This window comes from Anabas testudineus, chromosome 19 (genome assembly GCF_900324465.2).
Source record: "Anabas testudineus chromosome 19, fAnaTes1.2, whole genome shotgun sequence".
In the NCBI taxonomy this organism is placed as follows: Eukaryota; Metazoa; Chordata; class Actinopteri; order Anabantiformes; family Anabantidae; genus Anabas; species Anabas testudineus.
Genome location: NC_046628.1, coordinates 5,570,405 through 5,587,422, shown reverse-complemented (window position 1 = coordinate 5,587,422; position 17,018 = coordinate 5,570,405). Strand labels below are relative to the sequence as shown.

General features: G+C 41.2%; 3 protein-coding genes across 4 annotated transcripts in view; 1 reads left to right on the top strand and 2 right to left on the bottom strand.

The window, feature by feature from the left end:
- Window positions 1-2,075: 2,075 nt before the first annotated feature.
- On the bottom strand, window positions 2,076-9,233 carry aco2 (aconitase 2, mitochondrial). Its single transcript, XM_026351760.1, has 17 exons — window positions 9,168-9,233; window positions 8,112-8,254; window positions 7,229-7,487; window positions 6,676-6,768; window positions 6,429-6,587; window positions 6,038-6,188; window positions 5,763-5,867; window positions 5,502-5,593; window positions 5,096-5,201; window positions 4,854-5,011; window positions 4,679-4,752; window positions 4,448-4,559; window positions 4,049-4,327; window positions 3,752-3,943; window positions 3,469-3,601; window positions 3,259-3,380; window positions 2,076-3,143 (listed from the first exon to the last, which is right to left on the bottom strand). The coding sequence occupies exons 1-17, from the start codon at window positions 9,201-9,203 to the stop codon at window positions 3,009-3,011; spliced, it is 2,349 nt and encodes a 782-aa protein (XP_026207545.1). The 5' UTR covers window positions 9,204-9,233; the 3' UTR covers window positions 2,076-3,008.
- Window positions 9,234-9,619: 386 nt separating this feature from the next.
- Window positions 9,620-10,881, top strand: phf5a (PHD finger protein 5A). The gene is made up of 4 exons (XM_026351649.1): window positions 9,620-9,760; window positions 10,093-10,116; window positions 10,369-10,535; window positions 10,692-10,881. The coding sequence occupies exons 1-4, from the start codon at window positions 9,709-9,711 to the stop codon at window positions 10,779-10,781; spliced, it is 333 nt and encodes a 110-aa protein (XP_026207434.1). The 5' UTR covers window positions 9,620-9,708; the 3' UTR covers window positions 10,782-10,881.
- A 1,051-nt stretch (window positions 10,882-11,932) lies between these two features.
- Window positions 11,933-17,018, bottom strand: part of tefa (TEF transcription factor, PAR bZIP family member a) — a 5,152-nt gene continuing 66 nt past the window's right edge. Inside the window, exons 1-5 of one of the 2 annotated variants that reach the window (XM_026351766.1) lie at window positions 16,727-16,938; window positions 16,077-16,451; window positions 15,461-15,681; window positions 14,337-14,548; window positions 11,933-13,917 (exon numbers count right to left, since the gene is read on the bottom strand). In XM_026351766.1, coding sequence (XP_026207551.1) covers window positions 13,896-13,917; window positions 14,337-14,548; window positions 15,461-15,681; window positions 16,077-16,451; window positions 16,727-16,769 — 873 coding nt within the window. In that variant the 5' untranslated portion in view covers window positions 16,770-16,938 and the 3' untranslated portion in view covers window positions 11,933-13,895. Of the gene's footprint in view, window positions 13,918-14,336; window positions 14,549-15,460; window positions 15,682-16,076; window positions 16,452-16,726; window positions 16,939-17,018 lie in introns of those variants that run through there. The other variant, XM_026351767.1, reaches the window with a different exon arrangement.

Sequence of the window (17,018 nt, the reverse complement as noted above, 5' to 3'; positions counted from 1 at the left end):
AGGCTACATCTACCTGAGTCACTTAACCCTGAGTGCAACATGTACATTATGTCCATATATGATGTTCTTTTCACTTCTATTGTCTCAGACGTGTGGAGCATATTACTGTTTGAAATCCAGTCACACTGAAATCTCCAGGATGTATTAGTTTAAAAAATGCAGCTATCATGTTCGTGGAGGGTCTGTTTCACTGAAACAGTTTTCAAATATATACACGTGTGTGTATATATATATATATGGAGGCTGCTGTGGTTCTTATCTATAAACATTCTCAGTGATACAGGTGAAGTTATCTGGAAGTTGAGTCATGGCAGCTGGATTTCTGTCTTATTGGGATGAAACGTTTCACTACTCATCAGTGAAACTTGAGCAGACGTGAATTTTAAAAAGTCCAGTTGCATCAATAACAACTGAACTGATCGTTGTCATGTTGTGTGCTGGTCGATGGTGCAATTCTTCATGCTGCCTGCAGCGTACGTGGCGGCGCTCGTTCATCAAAACTGTTGCGTCTCTTGTTGCCTGAGAGAGAGAGAGAGAGAGAGAGAGAGAGAGAGAGAGAGAGAGAGAGAGAGAGAGAGAGAGAGAGGGAGAGAGAGAGAGAGAGAGAGAGAGAGAGGGAGAGAGAGAGAGAGAGAGAGAGAGAGAGAGCACTTCCTCCACCGAGAGTTCCTCCAATCTTGAAAACTCTGCACAGCCGGTGTTGACACGTCCATCTACACGATCCTTGCAGCGTGCCAGGGGTTCCTCCAGCTTTAACCTCTAGCATGGATCCCCCAAGCCTGTAATCGTCCTCTCAGGCCGGTACTGTTCAGGAGACTCTGCACACCCCGTGTTGACACGTCGATCAACACGATCCTTGCAGAGCACCGGGGGTCCTCCAGCTTTGGTTGTCTCCGGGACTCCAGAGACAGGAGGAGTGCTGTACTGAACTTATGGATTCACCTTCTATTTATAACCTCGGATTTGGGTTCTAAATGGCGTCACTCGTGACGTCACTCGAGACGTATCCGCTCAATTTTCAGACGCTGTCGCGGTTGATTGACAGCTGCTACCTCCAGAGCCACAGCACCCCAACAGCAAAGTCTTACAAATAGAGCTCATAGTAAAATGCAGCTGCAGGTGGATCACACCGCTTTGAATAATAAATTATCTAAATGTTTATGCCACAAAACTCTATTTTACCGATTTAAAATCTTTGTACAGCACATCAACCTTTTCTCTCCTTGCGGATTTTATTTCTCACCTTTGTTGTCCAGGCTACATCTACCTGAGTCACTTAACCCTGAGTACAACATGTACATTATGTCCATATATGATGTTCTTTTCACTTCTGTTGTCTCAGACGTGTGGAGCATATTACTGTTAGAAATCCAGTAACACTGAAATCTCCAGGATGTATTAGTTTAAAAAATGCAGCTATCATGTTCGTGGAGGCTCTGTTTCACTGAAACAGTTTTCAAATATATACACGTGTATATATATTTATATACATGGAGGCTGCTGTGGTTCTTGTCTATAAACATTCTGTGATCCAGGTGAAGTTATGGTGCAATTCCTCACGCTGCCTGCAGCGTACGTGGCGGCGCTCGTTCATCAACACTGTTGCGTCTCTTGTTGCGTCTGTTTTCATGAGCAGTCGATATTTTTTAATTAGAAACAGGAGCAATTTAAAACGTCTTTACAGCTTATCAACCCTTTTTCTCCATGTTGAAAACCTTTTTTTTCATTTTTGTTACGAAACCCCTAATTCTCCATGTCACTGAGTACAACAGTTACATTATGTTCATATGTTCTATTCTATCCTCTCAGATTTTTGCTGCATATTGCTGTGCAATTTATACAAATTTTACCAACTTAACAGTAGACAGATCGGATATAAACAAATGAGCTTTGTGAATTTTTATTTTACAACCCATTTGACTTTCTGTTATACAGAAAAATAATTTGGAGAAAAAACATACACACACTTGAATGTACATGGAAACAGATGATTTAGATATAGAGGTTTTGGTGAAAGTTGTGATTCATTAACTGACTCATTTTGTGTGCAGGGACTGAGAGAACAGCACATAAAAATATCCTGATGTTAATGTAGTATCATCACCCACATTGAAGTGAATGTCAATTAATGTTAGGTTTCTCATGAGCAGCCACGTTACTTAAAAAAAGCAAGTGACATATGTTTTCAAATGTTCCACCAGTACAGCACTGAGTGCACACATCTTTTATTTTTCTACTACAGTTCTGCTTGTGTTGAAGTAAAACTGACTAAGGCGTGGTAAATATGTGTTTTATACATCGTCCCTGTGAGTAACAAAAGGAGTGTTTTTGAAACGCCATCCGAGATCTGAACTTTGCGTATAATAAACACTTCTGACATTTGACCTTTGAGATTGTCGTAATGATCAGAAGGAATGGGCAGGGTTTAAAGATTTTGCTGGAGAAGAAGAGGGATAATTATTGTGTTCTGACACAGGATTAAATATGAGGAACATTTCTGTAGTGGTTCTCTGTACCCTTTTGACAATAATAACTGTGACGCATGTTATGAACCTAAATTCACTGAACAGTAATTAGTCCGATGTCCACTGAATCCCACAAGTTGCACTAAGTCGACTGGCATCAGAGTTATGAGTAATCCACTTTCTTTCCATGTCATGTACAGTACTTGCATGATTCCCTACACACGATGACCATTATTACCATGATTACCATTTAGCACTGTTTGACACCAAAGTTTACATTCTCTTCAAAAATGAGCTATGTGAAAAACGAAACTTTGGACCACAGATCAGTCATTATGTTCCATCATCAACATCAGCCTGGCACTTAGTCTGGAGTATTCTAAAAATATTTAACACTTAGAGGTCAAGACATTACTTAAATCCAAACTGTAAGCTAATGTAGATTATGGAGCAAGCTCCCAACAGTCTTCACCCTCCTCCTGCAACAACAATTCTCTTCCCCGTCGTTTCCCTCTGAAGGATTCTCCCCTTCGCTCCTCTTCCTCAGTGCTGCAGCGACTTCATCCTGTTGAGAGCAGAGCCTGCCCGGAACCATTCGATCTGTGTCTCGTTGAAGCTGTGGTTGAGCTCCAGGGTCTCCTCAGTGCCATCGCTGTGCTTCACGACCGCTGCCAGAGGCTAAAGAGGGGCAAAGGAATGTTTACACTGGACATGCTTTTTATTAACTGCTGGAAAATAAATGTTAGAAAACAAAATGTAAGCTAATCATTTTGCAACTGGTTTGCACCCTGACCTTTCCTGGAGTGAATGTCTTAAGTCCTCTAATGGAGATTTTGTCATCAGGGCGGATCTTGTCATAGTCTGACGAGTTGCTGAAGGTCAGTGGGAGCAGACCCTGCTTCTTCAGGTTGGTTTCTATAAACAAGAAGGAGACATGTTTGTTAACTGAAAGGCAGACTCAACACAAATCCCTGGACATCCATAAATAACAGCTCCACAGTACCATGAATCCTGGCAAAGCTCTTAACAATGATGGCTCTTCCTCCCAGATGCCTGGGTTCCAGTGCCGCATGTTCCCTGCTCGAGCCCTCACCGTAGTTGTCATCTCCAACCACAACCCACGACACACCATTGGCCTGCACACATCAATATCCAAAACATATTAGCTAAGACATCTAAAAGTCTGTGAACCTCAACAGCTCTCTAAATCAGAGTAGAGCTGCTAAAGAGGAGCCGCTTCAGGTCAACAAACGAGCTCCTGAAGCCTCCTCCTCCACGTTCCTCACCTTGTAGTGACGGGCCACATCAGGAACCCCTCCGTACTCTCCATTCAGGTGGTTTTTAATCTTGTTGATGGCATCATTCTCGCTGTTGACGGCGCCGATCAGCATGTTGTTAGAGATGTTGTCCAGGTGACCGCGGAACTTCAGCCATGGACCTGCAGCACTGATGTGGTCTGTGGTGCATTTTCCCTTCACCTGCAGGGACAGAGGAGCCGAAGGTAAAACAGCTTCTGTTCTCACTCCAGTGATAGTGAAAAGGGTTCAGACTGCAGCACACTGGTGTCACACAGGTCAACTCACCTTGATAAGGACCTGCATGTCCTCCAGGTCGTTTCCGCTCCATTTGTCAAACGGCTCCAGCAACTGCAGCCGGTTACTCTGAGGGTTGACGTCCACTTTAAGGCTGGTGCCGTCAGCGGGTGGGTGCTGGTATGTGTCCTGGCCTGGGTCAAAGTCCTTGGAGGGGAGTTCATCTCCAGTGGGGGGCTCCAGCTTGAACTTCTCACCATTAGGAGCGGTGAGATAGTCGGTCTCTGGGTTGAAGTTTAATGTGCCAGCGATGGCGAGGGCTGTGACAATCTGAGGAAGAGGAGCAGATCCAAAGCAAGAGCCATTAAAACACAAGCTTGTGTACTTTGTGTACATTGTTTAACCAAATGGACCAAATGTTGAACATCTAGTAGTGTGGCTTCCTTTTACCTCGGGGGAGGTAACGAAGGCGTGTGTTGCAGGATTGGCATCATTCCTGGCAGTGAAGTTTCTGTTGAAGGAGGTGACGATTGTGTTCTTCTCACCCTTTTTCACATCACGCCTGAAAACAAACACACACACAAAAAATACAATAAATTACACAAAACACTCCAACAAATCAAACTTTGTTTTGATATCATAAATCACTTCAAACACTTCCATAGTTATTGTTTTACCAACCTGTCCCACTGTCCAATGCAAGGCCCACATGCGTTTGCCAGGACCACGCCTCCAACATCTCTAAAGGTCTTTGCCTACAAGAAGACACAAATTGCAGATTCTATTACTCTACCCAGAGTTAACTTATCAGGACGGGGAAGGTTCAACTATTTTTTGTTTGTGTGCTGGCACTCACATATCCATCTCTCTCAATGGTGGCACGGATCTGCTCAGAGCCAGGGGTGACTGTGAACTGAGCTTTGCACTTCAGGCCTTTATCCAAAGCCTGCTTGGCCAAAGAAGCAGCGCGACCCATGTCCTCGTAGCTGGAGTTGGTGCAGCTGCCAATTAGGCCTAAAAGAGGAAAAGAACCAGAGACAATCAAAGCAGAAACTCAGAAAGGCTTGTTGACTGTATCAATCCATGATCAGTTCTTACCAACTTTAACATCCAGTGGCCAGCCGTTCTTTTCAGCCACGGCACCCACTTTAGACACTGGGTGAGCCAGGTCAGGAGTGAAGGGTCCATTGATATGTGGCTTCAGCTAGAGAACGAAGCAGAACCGTGGCCCAGAAACCCAGTTATTCTCAAACTCTTACAGTTATCCAAAGTGAAGTTCTCACACAGACACTGCAAGTAATTTATTACAGTTGTGTTGAATTGAAATGATGCAATATATATATATTTAAAGATGTAGAGACAACTTCTGACAACACTGGGATAACAGCATCACTCAGAGGTGTCATGATTGCACTACTTCTACAAGCACCCTGATCTCACAACCTTTGTGTCCTGACTCAACAGAACAAAAATCAAATCTTAAAAAAAAAAAAAACACACCAACCTCATCCAGATTGAGCTCAATGATCTGGTCGTACTCGCAGCCTTCATCTGGTACCAGCAGGTCTGAGTATTCATCAGCCAGGGCAGCGATCTCTGAGAAGAGACAAACACTGTGTTAAGACACTAATAAGTCACTAAACCAACATGTATTACAGACAAGACTTCCAGAAAGAAATAGTAAAAAAACATACACAGTCAGTTTAGGGTGCCAGCACACACACTCTCCTGTACTATTTGTTAGTATAATGAGTTGTGAACATACGGCCACGTCCAGTCTTCTCCAGGTAGGTCCTCATGCGGTGGTTGTAGGGGAACACAGAGGTTGTGGCTCCGATCTCTGCTCCCATGTTACAAATGGTGGCCATTCCTACAAAGTAAAAAACTGACTTAGTTACACTGTTTCGTTTCTATACATTAGCTCTGATTCCAAAACACTGAAAGAGGTTTGCTGTAGTGTTATATTACATAAGAACCAATCAGCTGAGAAGGAAAATACAAGTTATATCAGTGGGGGAAAAAGTTATTTTTTTCACTGACCAGTGCAAGAAATGGAGTCGACTCCTGGTCCGTGGTACTCTACTATGGCTCCAGTACCTCCCTTCACAGTCAGGATGCCGGCCACCTTCAAGATGACGTCCTTAGGAGATGTCCAGCCAGAGAGAGAGCCTGTGAGCTTCACACCAATCACCTTAGAGGAAGAGATAGAGAAGTAAATTGTATTTCAGAGATGGCAATAGAAACAAGAACTGCTACTACTGCTAGTACTGCTACTACTGCTGCTACTGCTGCTACTGCTGCTACTGCTGCTACTGCTGCTACTGCTGCTACTGCTGCTACTGCTGCTACTGCTACTACTGCTACTACTGCTACTACTGTGGAGAGAGAAAAACAATGGAATACTGTAACTGCAGTAATCTATTTTGCTAACCTTGGGACACTTGAGTTCCCAGGGGATCCCTGCCATGACATCTACAGCATCAGCTCCTCCAACTCCAATGCAGATTGCACCAAGTCCTCCACCATTAGGTGTGTGGGAATCTGTACCAATTAGCATCACTCCCGGGTAGGCGTAGTTCTCTAGGATGATCTGTTTGGATAAGAAATGTCAAGATTACCAAACTGAAATTGGTTCAATTTCCAGGACAAAACAAGATCCTGAAATGAACTAACAGTACCTGATGGATGATTCCAGAACCTGGTTTCCAGAAGCCGACACCATATTTAGCTCCAGCACTGGACAGGAAGTTGTAGACCTCTTGGTTGACGTCCTAGAATAAGAACAATGATGTCAGCTCAGGTTATGTAACATTTTAAGAAGAACAAATCAATACTACACTGCCCGTCCAAAAAAACAGTCACCACCTAGATTTAACTAAGCAAATAAGTAAGAGCCTCCCTGTAGCTCTCTCCACAACAACACAGACACAAGTGGATTCTTTAAAACAGGCCCTTATTGCTTGCTTTCTCTGATGTCTTAGTCACACAGTGACAACTGTATATGTGAACAGTATCCAGTGCATGAGGTTCAGCAACGTTATGACAACATGAATACGACATGAATATACTGAATGATCAGGTTATTCCCTCAATGGATTTTTTTTCTTCCCTTGGCATATTTCAAGATTCCACGGTGAATGTGTGTCATAATTAAAGCTAAAGGTGGTCCAACCAAATATTAGCGTGTATAAACACATAATAAAGTTAAATTAAACAAGCCAGACTCCTCACCTTTGCCCTGGCCAGATCCTGTGCTCCGCCAATCTGGGCCTCGATCAGATGGTCGCAGTGGATGGTGGACGGCACTGCCACCTTCGGCAAGCCACTACTGATAAACTGGAGCATCGCCATCTGGGCTGTGGCGTCCTGCATGGCCACGCGGTCGGGACGCAGCCTCAGGTAGGTGCGACCGCGGTCGATTTCCTGGTTGTGGGGATCATCGAGGTGGCCGTAAACAATCTTCTCGGACAAAGTGAGTGGCCTGTTGAGTCTGTAGAACAAGTATAAAACAGCATTTTATTGACATTTATGGTCACAACCATGTAAGAGTTATATCAGGGAAAAAACTAAATATAGACATAATCATTAGAAAGTAAACTAGAAGTGTGATAATGCAGATAGAATATGCTGAAAAAACTCTGATGTCAGAGGATGACAGATATAGAAAAAAGTATATAGTTTTATCCAAAGTATATACTGAAGCTTTCATCTTCTGGTTCAAGTTAAATCATTCACATTTTTTTCCATCTTACACTAGGGCAAAATGACATGTTACCATTTCATCCATATTCTCCTCATTATTTTTAATAACTGGTTTAAGCCAGTCTAAACCTCTGGAGTGATTACAGGGCTGAACAAGTAGAAGTCACTGAACAAAACTGCACAACATGTTTCCCCCCTACATGCACACATGTAGGGGGGAAACAGCGCTTTGAACTGAAGTGCTGAGAGGTTGAAACTCTAGAGCAAAGGTAACGTCAATGAAAACCTGTTGTAAACACGACAGTTCAAACATTGACACTGATAAAAGAGAGCTGGACAAAACAGGGATGTGAATCAGAGCAAACAGTAGTAGTAGTAGTAGTAGTAGTAGTAATAGTAGTAGGGCACTGACCTTTTTCGTACAATGTCAACGTTGGACTGGAGGTTCTCATAGTTGACGAAGGACGTGGGTTCAAAGCGGCTCATAGCCACTTTGGCCTTGGCTCTGTAAGCTGCAGATACATGCAGGCGGCGTGCACCTTGACCCAGGGCCAGCTGGAGACAGCAACAACAACAAAAACGTGAGCATAAACACAGAGATGCAAACATAACCACAAACAGAGAAAACAAACAAACAAAAAAAAAAACAACAACCCTGCAACAGTTTGTCCGTTTGTAAATGATGAGTCAACTTAGTATTGTTCTTTTAAAGGTCTATTCAGGAAACTGTAGTCCAGTGTCAAGTGTCTGACTTTGAATGCCCCTTGACAGGACACTGAATCTCCTCCAGTGAAGCTGCATGAGATGACTGAGACACCATCAGTAGCTCTGTTCAATATGTGCTAATTCAAGGTTGTATTGTGTAAAACAAAGCAGAGTTTTCAGAGAAGACAGACAAACAGCAGTGAAACTGGAGGTCTTCTCTTCAATGGCCTCACTCCTCCTGACTGAAGGAAAGACAGCAGCAGCTGCCAGCACACGTCTGTTATGGGCTGAATACAAGGACTTCGCTTCAAACTAAACTGCATGAGTAAGATTATGTTTGTTGTTGTACTATTTATTATATTTTAACAAATAGTCGTCATGCTCCTCGCCGTGTGGCTCCTGGGAGCTCTAACCTTGTGCTTAACCTTGCTATTTAAATCACAAGATCCACTCCTGAAAGCAGCCTAGCCTCGCCCATTAAAAAGCTGAGCATACTTGCAATGAATTATTTAGTGTAAACTGACAGATTGACCGTGTTTTACTGAAACAGGGACATGCTAGTTGTTGCTCTCTAAATGCGATGGTGCAGCACGATGACCTGTCCACCCAGTGACTGCTTTACAGCCTTTTTATCAGCAGTCACCGTCGTCAGCCACGTGATTTGGCCAGAATCCCATTATTTTACATTTATACAATACAAGGTAGCGTTGACATCCCTCTCTGGCTTACAGATATAATAAGATCGGCTAATTTTGTCGCTTACCTGAAGCCGGGCGACAGTCAGACAGTAGGTTGCCATTTTGTTCACTGACAAAGATGTGTCGGTCACGCTGTGACGTCACGCTTTTGTACGCCGAGACCACGCAGGTCCTTGAAGGACAAAATAAAAAAATTTTTTTTACTTTGTTTAAAAATGTCATTTTAACTTAGATTCCTCGGTCGAGTTGTTTTTTATCGTTTAATAAAATAAAAAGTAATATTATATCCCATAGAAAGAATTTATATACTTTATTGACTTCTACTAAGCTGTAAGGATGCAGATATGTTTTTACGTCCACTTTTTACTTAACAAAGACAAAAACATGCAAACAAATCATTTTATTGTTTGTAAAATACAAAGAAGGGCCATTGAACGAATTATCATAACGTTACACTCGATCATTGTTTTTCTTGCGTCCTTTTGTTCTTTGATTTAGAGACGATAGGGGGCGGTAGCGCCAAAACAAAATATCTTCGTACAGAGTTTAAAGTTCAGAGGTGAAAGTTTAACCAAACCAGGAGCGCTTGCCTTACGTTAGCCGACAATGGCTAAACATCATCCAGATTTGATATTTTGCAGAAAACAAGCCGGCGTTGGTATGTTTTTATCCATTTTTACTTGTTATCTAAAACTGGTATTGTGGTTCAACCTCTTGTATCTCATTGCTGCCAGAGATAACGTTAGCTGCCATGCTAACGAGTACAGCATGGGTTTTATTGAGCGTATGTTAGCCGTAGTGTTAGCTTAGACATAACTATCGTTACAAGTATCAAACGTTGATAACTAATCTAACTATAGAATATACTACGATGTGTTTTTGCATTTTGCTTTAAGCAAGGGGAAACTATAGCTTGGTTACTGAAATGTAATTGGGCGAAATAACTTTATAGCTCGACTCCACACTGACCTCTTTGTTTTCATTCCTCAGCTATCGGGAGACTGTGTGAGAAATGTAAGTACTTCCATCTATGAAATCCATAACAAATTAAGTGTCTTAATCCTCGTTCACATTTCAGGTATCTTTTGCATATCTTTTTTTTTATTTCAATGTTTAATACGTTAACAATCTGAAAGAAATATTCACACTAACGCCACCTCAAAACCTAATCATGCTTTTTTATGATACCATTCACTACATGTTTATTGGAGTCGTGGTAACGTAATCTATATATTTTCTACTTTTTCATTGTTTGACTCTTCTCAGGTGATGGAAAGTGTGTCATCTGTGATTCCTACGTGAGACCATGCACACTGGTGCGCATCTGTGATGAGTGCAACTATGGTTCCTATCAGGGACGCTGTGTCATCTGTGGAGGGCCTGGAGTATCTGATGCCTACTACTGTAAAGAGTGCACAATCCAGGAGAAAGATGTAAGCATTCTTAAGCATTGAAGGATATATAAAGGCCATATGTGTTAGGTTTACTTCTTAATACACAATGACTTGTAAGAAATCATAATTTCTAAACCTGTGTCCAGCTTTTTTAAGATGAACATGTATTTACTCCTCTTTCTGTTGTCGTTACAGCGTGACGGCTGTCCAAAGATCGTAAACTTGGGCAGCTCCAAAACAGATCTGTTTTATGAAAGGAAGAAGTATGGCTTCAAGAAGAGGTGAAGATGATTCACCTCAGTCCCTGTTTTAGTTCTTTGGCTTTTGCAGATTTTCTTTGAAACCTCAAGAAGCTTTTTTTTTTTTTTTTAACTTCTCAATAAAACTCTTTTATATGTCTTTCTTTATATTTGTGTTTATTTTAGATTTTTCAATTAAAGCTTTTGAAAATCTGCTCCAACAATATTCACTATTTATATTTAATCAACTAGACATGAATAGCATGTATTTTGTCATATGATACTGTCTAAACTTGCTCCTAGAGTTCAGCAGCTTGAATCGTTACAGTTTATCTGACAAACTAAATGTGAACTAGTGCAAAGGGAAGAGCTCTAAAACTGTCAAGATGATCCAGCTTTTTTCAGTCACTCTGCTTCTTCCACCAGATAGCAATATTTCAAAATGTTAGCTGTATGTTTTAGTCACACCATCATTACTCTTTATAGTGTAACTTTATGTGGAGAACAAGATTAAATGATGCTATCATGAACTGTTTAGAGTTGTGCTGAGCCACATCTTTTCATATTAATGATCGTAGAGTCGGATCGCTGCTCAAAGTCTTCTTTAGCACATCCCAAAGATTCTCAGTGGGGTTAAGGTCTGGACTCTGTGGTGGACAATCCATGTGTGAAAATGATGGATCCTGCTCCCTGAACCAATCTTTTACAATTTGAGCCAGACGAGTCCTGACATTGTCATATTAGAATAGGCCTGTGACATCAGGGAAGAAAAAATCTAATGATGGAATAACCTGGTTATTCAGTATATTCAGGTCATCAGCTGAACTCATTCTTTGGGTTCATAGCATTGCTGATGCTAACTGCATCAGTTAGGGTTAAATAACTTCTGAACAGCTGAAACATATTCATTCATGCAGTAATTATCCAGTGGGATTACCTTATCTATTTGTTTAGTGTGGAGTGGACAGATTTTAAGCGCCAGGCTGCTGTGCTTGACTCCTCAAAATAACATGCATTTGTAGCTTGAAGAGCCGCTTCACCACAACTGACACCTCATCCTCAATCACACAAGAATTGTACTTGTTTTTTCTAGCAGCAGCTTTAACGTATTTGGGTTTGACTGAGTTTTGTCTTCAGAATGAACGGATCACTGCTAAAACCTAAACATCTGGATAGGAAAGAAATGTACACCTTAAGTGACTTTCTCAATAAGGCTTTATTTATAGATACTGTATATACAAGACAAAGGTTATCACACTTAAAATGCCAGGATGTTTCTTTACAAAGAAATACAAAGGTGGAAACAGGAAGGTTAAAAACCCTCACAGTTCACAAGTTGACCTGTTCTATAAAGGTTGATGTAATCTCTATTAAAGCTTAGAGCATTAGAAAATATTAAAATGAGTCAAGAAACTCATTGTCATTCATGTCAGAATTCTACTAAAAATATAAATGACACCATAGACTTTTATTATTGTGGATAAATGTGACAATCCTGAAGTAGTTTTTCTCTATAAGAAAGAATGCAAGAACAAAGCTGTATTTACTGCAGGTTGCAATGATAAAAAAGGAACCTGTATTAGTTAGAGAATAGTATTTTCTCCTTGAACATAAAATAAACTCTTTACCAAAAAAATACCACAGTATTAGATTTATCTGGGAAAAGAATGTGTGGATGGAAGCCCAGCAGCAAAAAACACAGCTTTCCCTTTTTATCAGAACTGGACAGAAAAATAATCCAGGTTTGTTATTTTATTTTCAGACGTTATATTACACAATATGCCCCCCTGTAAACTGGCAGACTGCACACTGCATTGAAATGGCTTTAAACATAGAGAGATTTTGGAGTGCCTTATTAATGGAAGAGACGGCCCGATACAGTCTGCATTCACAGAGACTTCCTGGTGTGTCCAAAAATTGTCAGAAAACACGTCTCGGAGAGAGAATCTCTAAATTTGATAACAAGTTAACAAGATACAAGCTAAATGTACATACATTCCAGTCCAAGGTTTTAAGTACCATCATCTATTTTGGCTGTTTACGTCAAGCAATCTAATTGTAGACCTGCTGTAAGTTTGACTTAATAGACGACGTATTGTTTCACCACCAGCTGCCTTTAACAAAGCACTAACCATTACAGTGCCCATCAGCGTCTAACAGCATGCCTATAACACAAATAACTGACACACACACACACACACACACACACACACACACACACACACATCATGTCAGCTGATTAAAGGGTGTTCCACTGCTTAATATCTATAACAAAACTAAACAAGGCATGTTCAAACACTGGAGCTGCATCTGAGCTCTGACTGTATGTCTTGAGATAATGAGCATGTCTAGAAAGTCAATTTGCAGTAGATGCAACAGTGGATTAATCTCATAACACTTTCAAATCAACGTAAATGGACAGGTCTACGTTACAACATGTGGAGAGTCAAGCAGAAGTCCTACGAACACGATAGCGACAGCGCGACATCCACTCAAACCGGGAGAACCACACACAGCACACAGCTCTGTGCTGCTGGTAACAAGTTTGTGTACACGCAGAGGTGCCAACGTGGCTGCGCTTTATGGCCACATCACTGTAGTCCCCTGAAGAAGCTTAAGTAATTGGAAATGTCAAAGACAATCACAGCTCTTCACTGACATGAAATAATCTCAATGTGAAAATAAAAACTCGACAGATTTAAGAACTTAAACGTGGAAAGAACTGGAAGCAACCTGCAGTTTTTTTTTTATTCTACAATACCAACATAATAAATTCCTAATCTAATGTAAAAAACAAAAACCCAGTTTCTCCAACATAAACATCACATGATCTCTTCTGACCAAAGGCATATAAAACATGATAAAAGTACACTTCACTAAAGAAGAGTACTGAAGAAGCACTTGAATATCCTCCCCAGCTGATCTTACTCACATGGATAGTAACTGTAATAAAGTAGAAAAAATAAAACAAAAACCAGATGTCGGGTGTTAACATGCTATTGCATCTCCATGTAGACAGATCTCACTCTTGCATATGCCCTCTTCCTCCTCCTCTTGCCCCTCGTCTTCATCTGAGCGGTTCTAGTGTTCTCTAGTACCAACCCCAACTGTTTTGATTTATTGATTCATTTGAAAAATAAATGAATAAATCAGCTGTTGCCTATTGGTCTTCTGGCGCAGCACTTGAAAGAGAAGAGAACAAGGATGAATGACAGCGGGGAGTGGGGGGTGGGGCTTAATTGTACATAAGTCTCTCACACCTGAGGGCACCTTTCATACAGCAGAAGCCAATAAAATGCCATTCTTCATGTCATGTTACATTATATTCCTGTTCTTATAGTCAGAGTACATATCTTCCAACTCTGGTGAGGGTTGAACTCAGGTCAGCCACCAACATAGATTTGCCCCACATCACCCTCTTGGTCTCAAAGGGGTTTTACTGTCTCTTCACTTGTGTCTAATACCATCCAAATACAACAGAGCGGTTCATGATCAAAAGTCAACATCTGTCACCTCACTTTTTAAAACAGAGTGACTGACACGGTCTGCATTATAAATGTCCATTTACAGTTTCACATATTTGATTTGTCTGCTGCCTTACAGTGGTCCAAATTTGGCTTCGTAGCGGCCTACAACGTTCTTGAAGCGGCCGCACTCCTTCCGTAGCTCTGCCACCTCCGTCCTCAACGCTGCATTCTCACGCTCCAGGAAAGCTGCCCGGACCGTGATCTGGTTCTCCTTTAACCTGCGGGCATCACGTGAGCGTTTGGCAGCCACGTTGTTCTTCTTCCTCCTCTGCCAGTACTTCTCATCCTGGAGAGGTGGAGAAGAAATGATTGCAAGTTTGAACTGAGTCGAAGAAACACAACACCAAGTTTTTGCGTCGTATTACTGCCACATTAGCCCAAATCTGAACTCTGGTAATTCTGTAATGTGGCCGACAGCCAAGCTTTTTGGGGCGTGTAAAACAGTGTTCTCGGGTGAAATGAGGAGGAAGGAAGACTTCAATGTGAAGAATATAAAAACAGCCGAGTCACTGTGAGTAGCGAGAAGCGATTCACGATGACACTGCTGCATTTCTCTCCTGTATCAACTTGCATTTCACAAGGAAAATTTTGAAATTATAATTGGTGCAGTAGATTTCCCCTCCCGTTTTTGTCCTTGACCTAAATACCCACATTCCCCTACCAAGGTCACATTGTTCGTCATTGTTCGTCTTTAGTCTACAGAAGCAGTTTTTTAATGTTTTTTTTACTGTGTACATATTTCTAAATTATAGATATATATATATATATATATATATATATATATATATATATATATATATATATATATATATATATATATAAGTCTCTTTATTATATTAAAATAAAGAGACTAATAGATCAATATATATGTGGTCATAATAGCATTGTCAATACAAGAAAACTAATGGTTTTTGCACAGTACTGTACATTGATATGTGCCTATCATAATGTGCAATACTACCTGCACATGTAAAATTAGCCAACACACTTTTACACTTCACTACTCTAATTTGTATTTCCTCTGCTTTTTCAAACTGTAAAAACATCTTGGAGAATACGTCAGCAAACGTAAACTATAAAATTAATTTTACTGAAGCTCTAGATGTTGTTGCTCTTGTTTATGCTTCAGTTTGTATGTCTTGTTTTATGTTTGCCATCAAACAAACTGTGCACACACTCCTCCTCTCTTCTTGCATACCTTCTGCTCTTCTGGAACAAACACCTTCTTGGCTTTTTTGATCATAGGCTGTGGCTTAAGCTCGTCTTCCGTGAACTTGTGTTTCCGTGGGTTGAACAGCTCCCCTCCAGGCACACTTGATAGGACCAGGTCTGTGGGATCTGGCTCGTAGTTGATGTCAACGTCAATATCGTCAGGGTTGATCGGTTCAGGGGTTACTCTGTCCTTTTCAGTGGTCACTTCTGAGCAAACAGAAAAAGAAATCAGTTATTAAACAGTGGTAGTTCAGACTGAAGATCAGTGAGCAGCCACACATCAGTGCAATCAGTAAGTTTAGAGCTGACGTTGGTTTAAAGGTGAAATGTACTTAAGCTACATTCCTTATGTGGGATGGACGTGTGTCCTGACATTTCAGCATGTACAGACTGTTGCAGTATGTAGTAAACATGTTGTAAACTCTTTACACATTATAATTACTATGCAGCGGCATCTGTTGTTGCTGTCTTTCACTACTTTTACAGCTTGCTTCAGGAAGGAATGAGATTTTGAGATCACTTCAGTGTCACCACATATCATGTCTGATGTTTAATATCTGGACCAAATAAATTCACATAAGTGTAAGAGTGAAAAAACTCACCTGCAGTTACATCACAGATGATATCAGATTCACTCTTGGTGATGATGACCACTTCCTCTTCACACTTGTCCAACTCCTGAATAGACAGCAGAGAGACTGGAGACACTCCTGTTGGCTTGGCGGTCTTAGGTTTCTCCGTCTTCTTGGCGTCTCCTTCTGTGCTGCTCTTAAGGCAGTCCTCAATAGGTGAGGCAGGGATACCATTCTCCATAAGGAACTCCTCCAGATCCATGTACTCCAGGTGGAAATTCTCACCATCATAAGGAATAGTCTTTTCCCAGATAGCAGGGGTCAAGGCGGCTGAAGGACCCATATCACTGCCTCCCACGCCCAGGTCAACACTATCTCCCAGACACAGCTTTTCCTTATCAGTGTCTGTAACACAAAAAAAGAGGTTCACGTATATGGTTAGGTAAATCTGCTGTGACATATCAAGACGCACCTTGTTTAAATATACAGGGCCTGACAAGAAACAGATAACCTCTTCTTAATAGCGCCTCCACTTTGCAGAAAACATTTAAAACATTCAACCAAAGCGAGTTTGATGACCACGCACGAGAATCTGTGAATAAAGGCCTAATAACCACAGTGGAAACATGGATCACATGAAATAACTACAGCATATATGTTAGCTAGCAAGTAACAATCACCTTTTAGCACAAACCTTAACTGATCCACACAACATACTTTCATAGCAATGAAGGAAAAGTGCCGTTTGTCAACAAGAGCTCCATTTAAAGTCAGAGGCGTGTCTAGAAAAGTCTGGATTGGGAGGTGGGGAACAAACTGAGGAGGGGCCGGGCCTGTAGCATCAGCATACGGTGCACACAAGGGGATCGATGCACTCTGCTATCTATCAACAGACTACACTCAGTCCTACATACTATAATTACTAAAGCTTGTTTTTAACCTACATCTTAGTTTTTTCCTCCCCTCCACTTT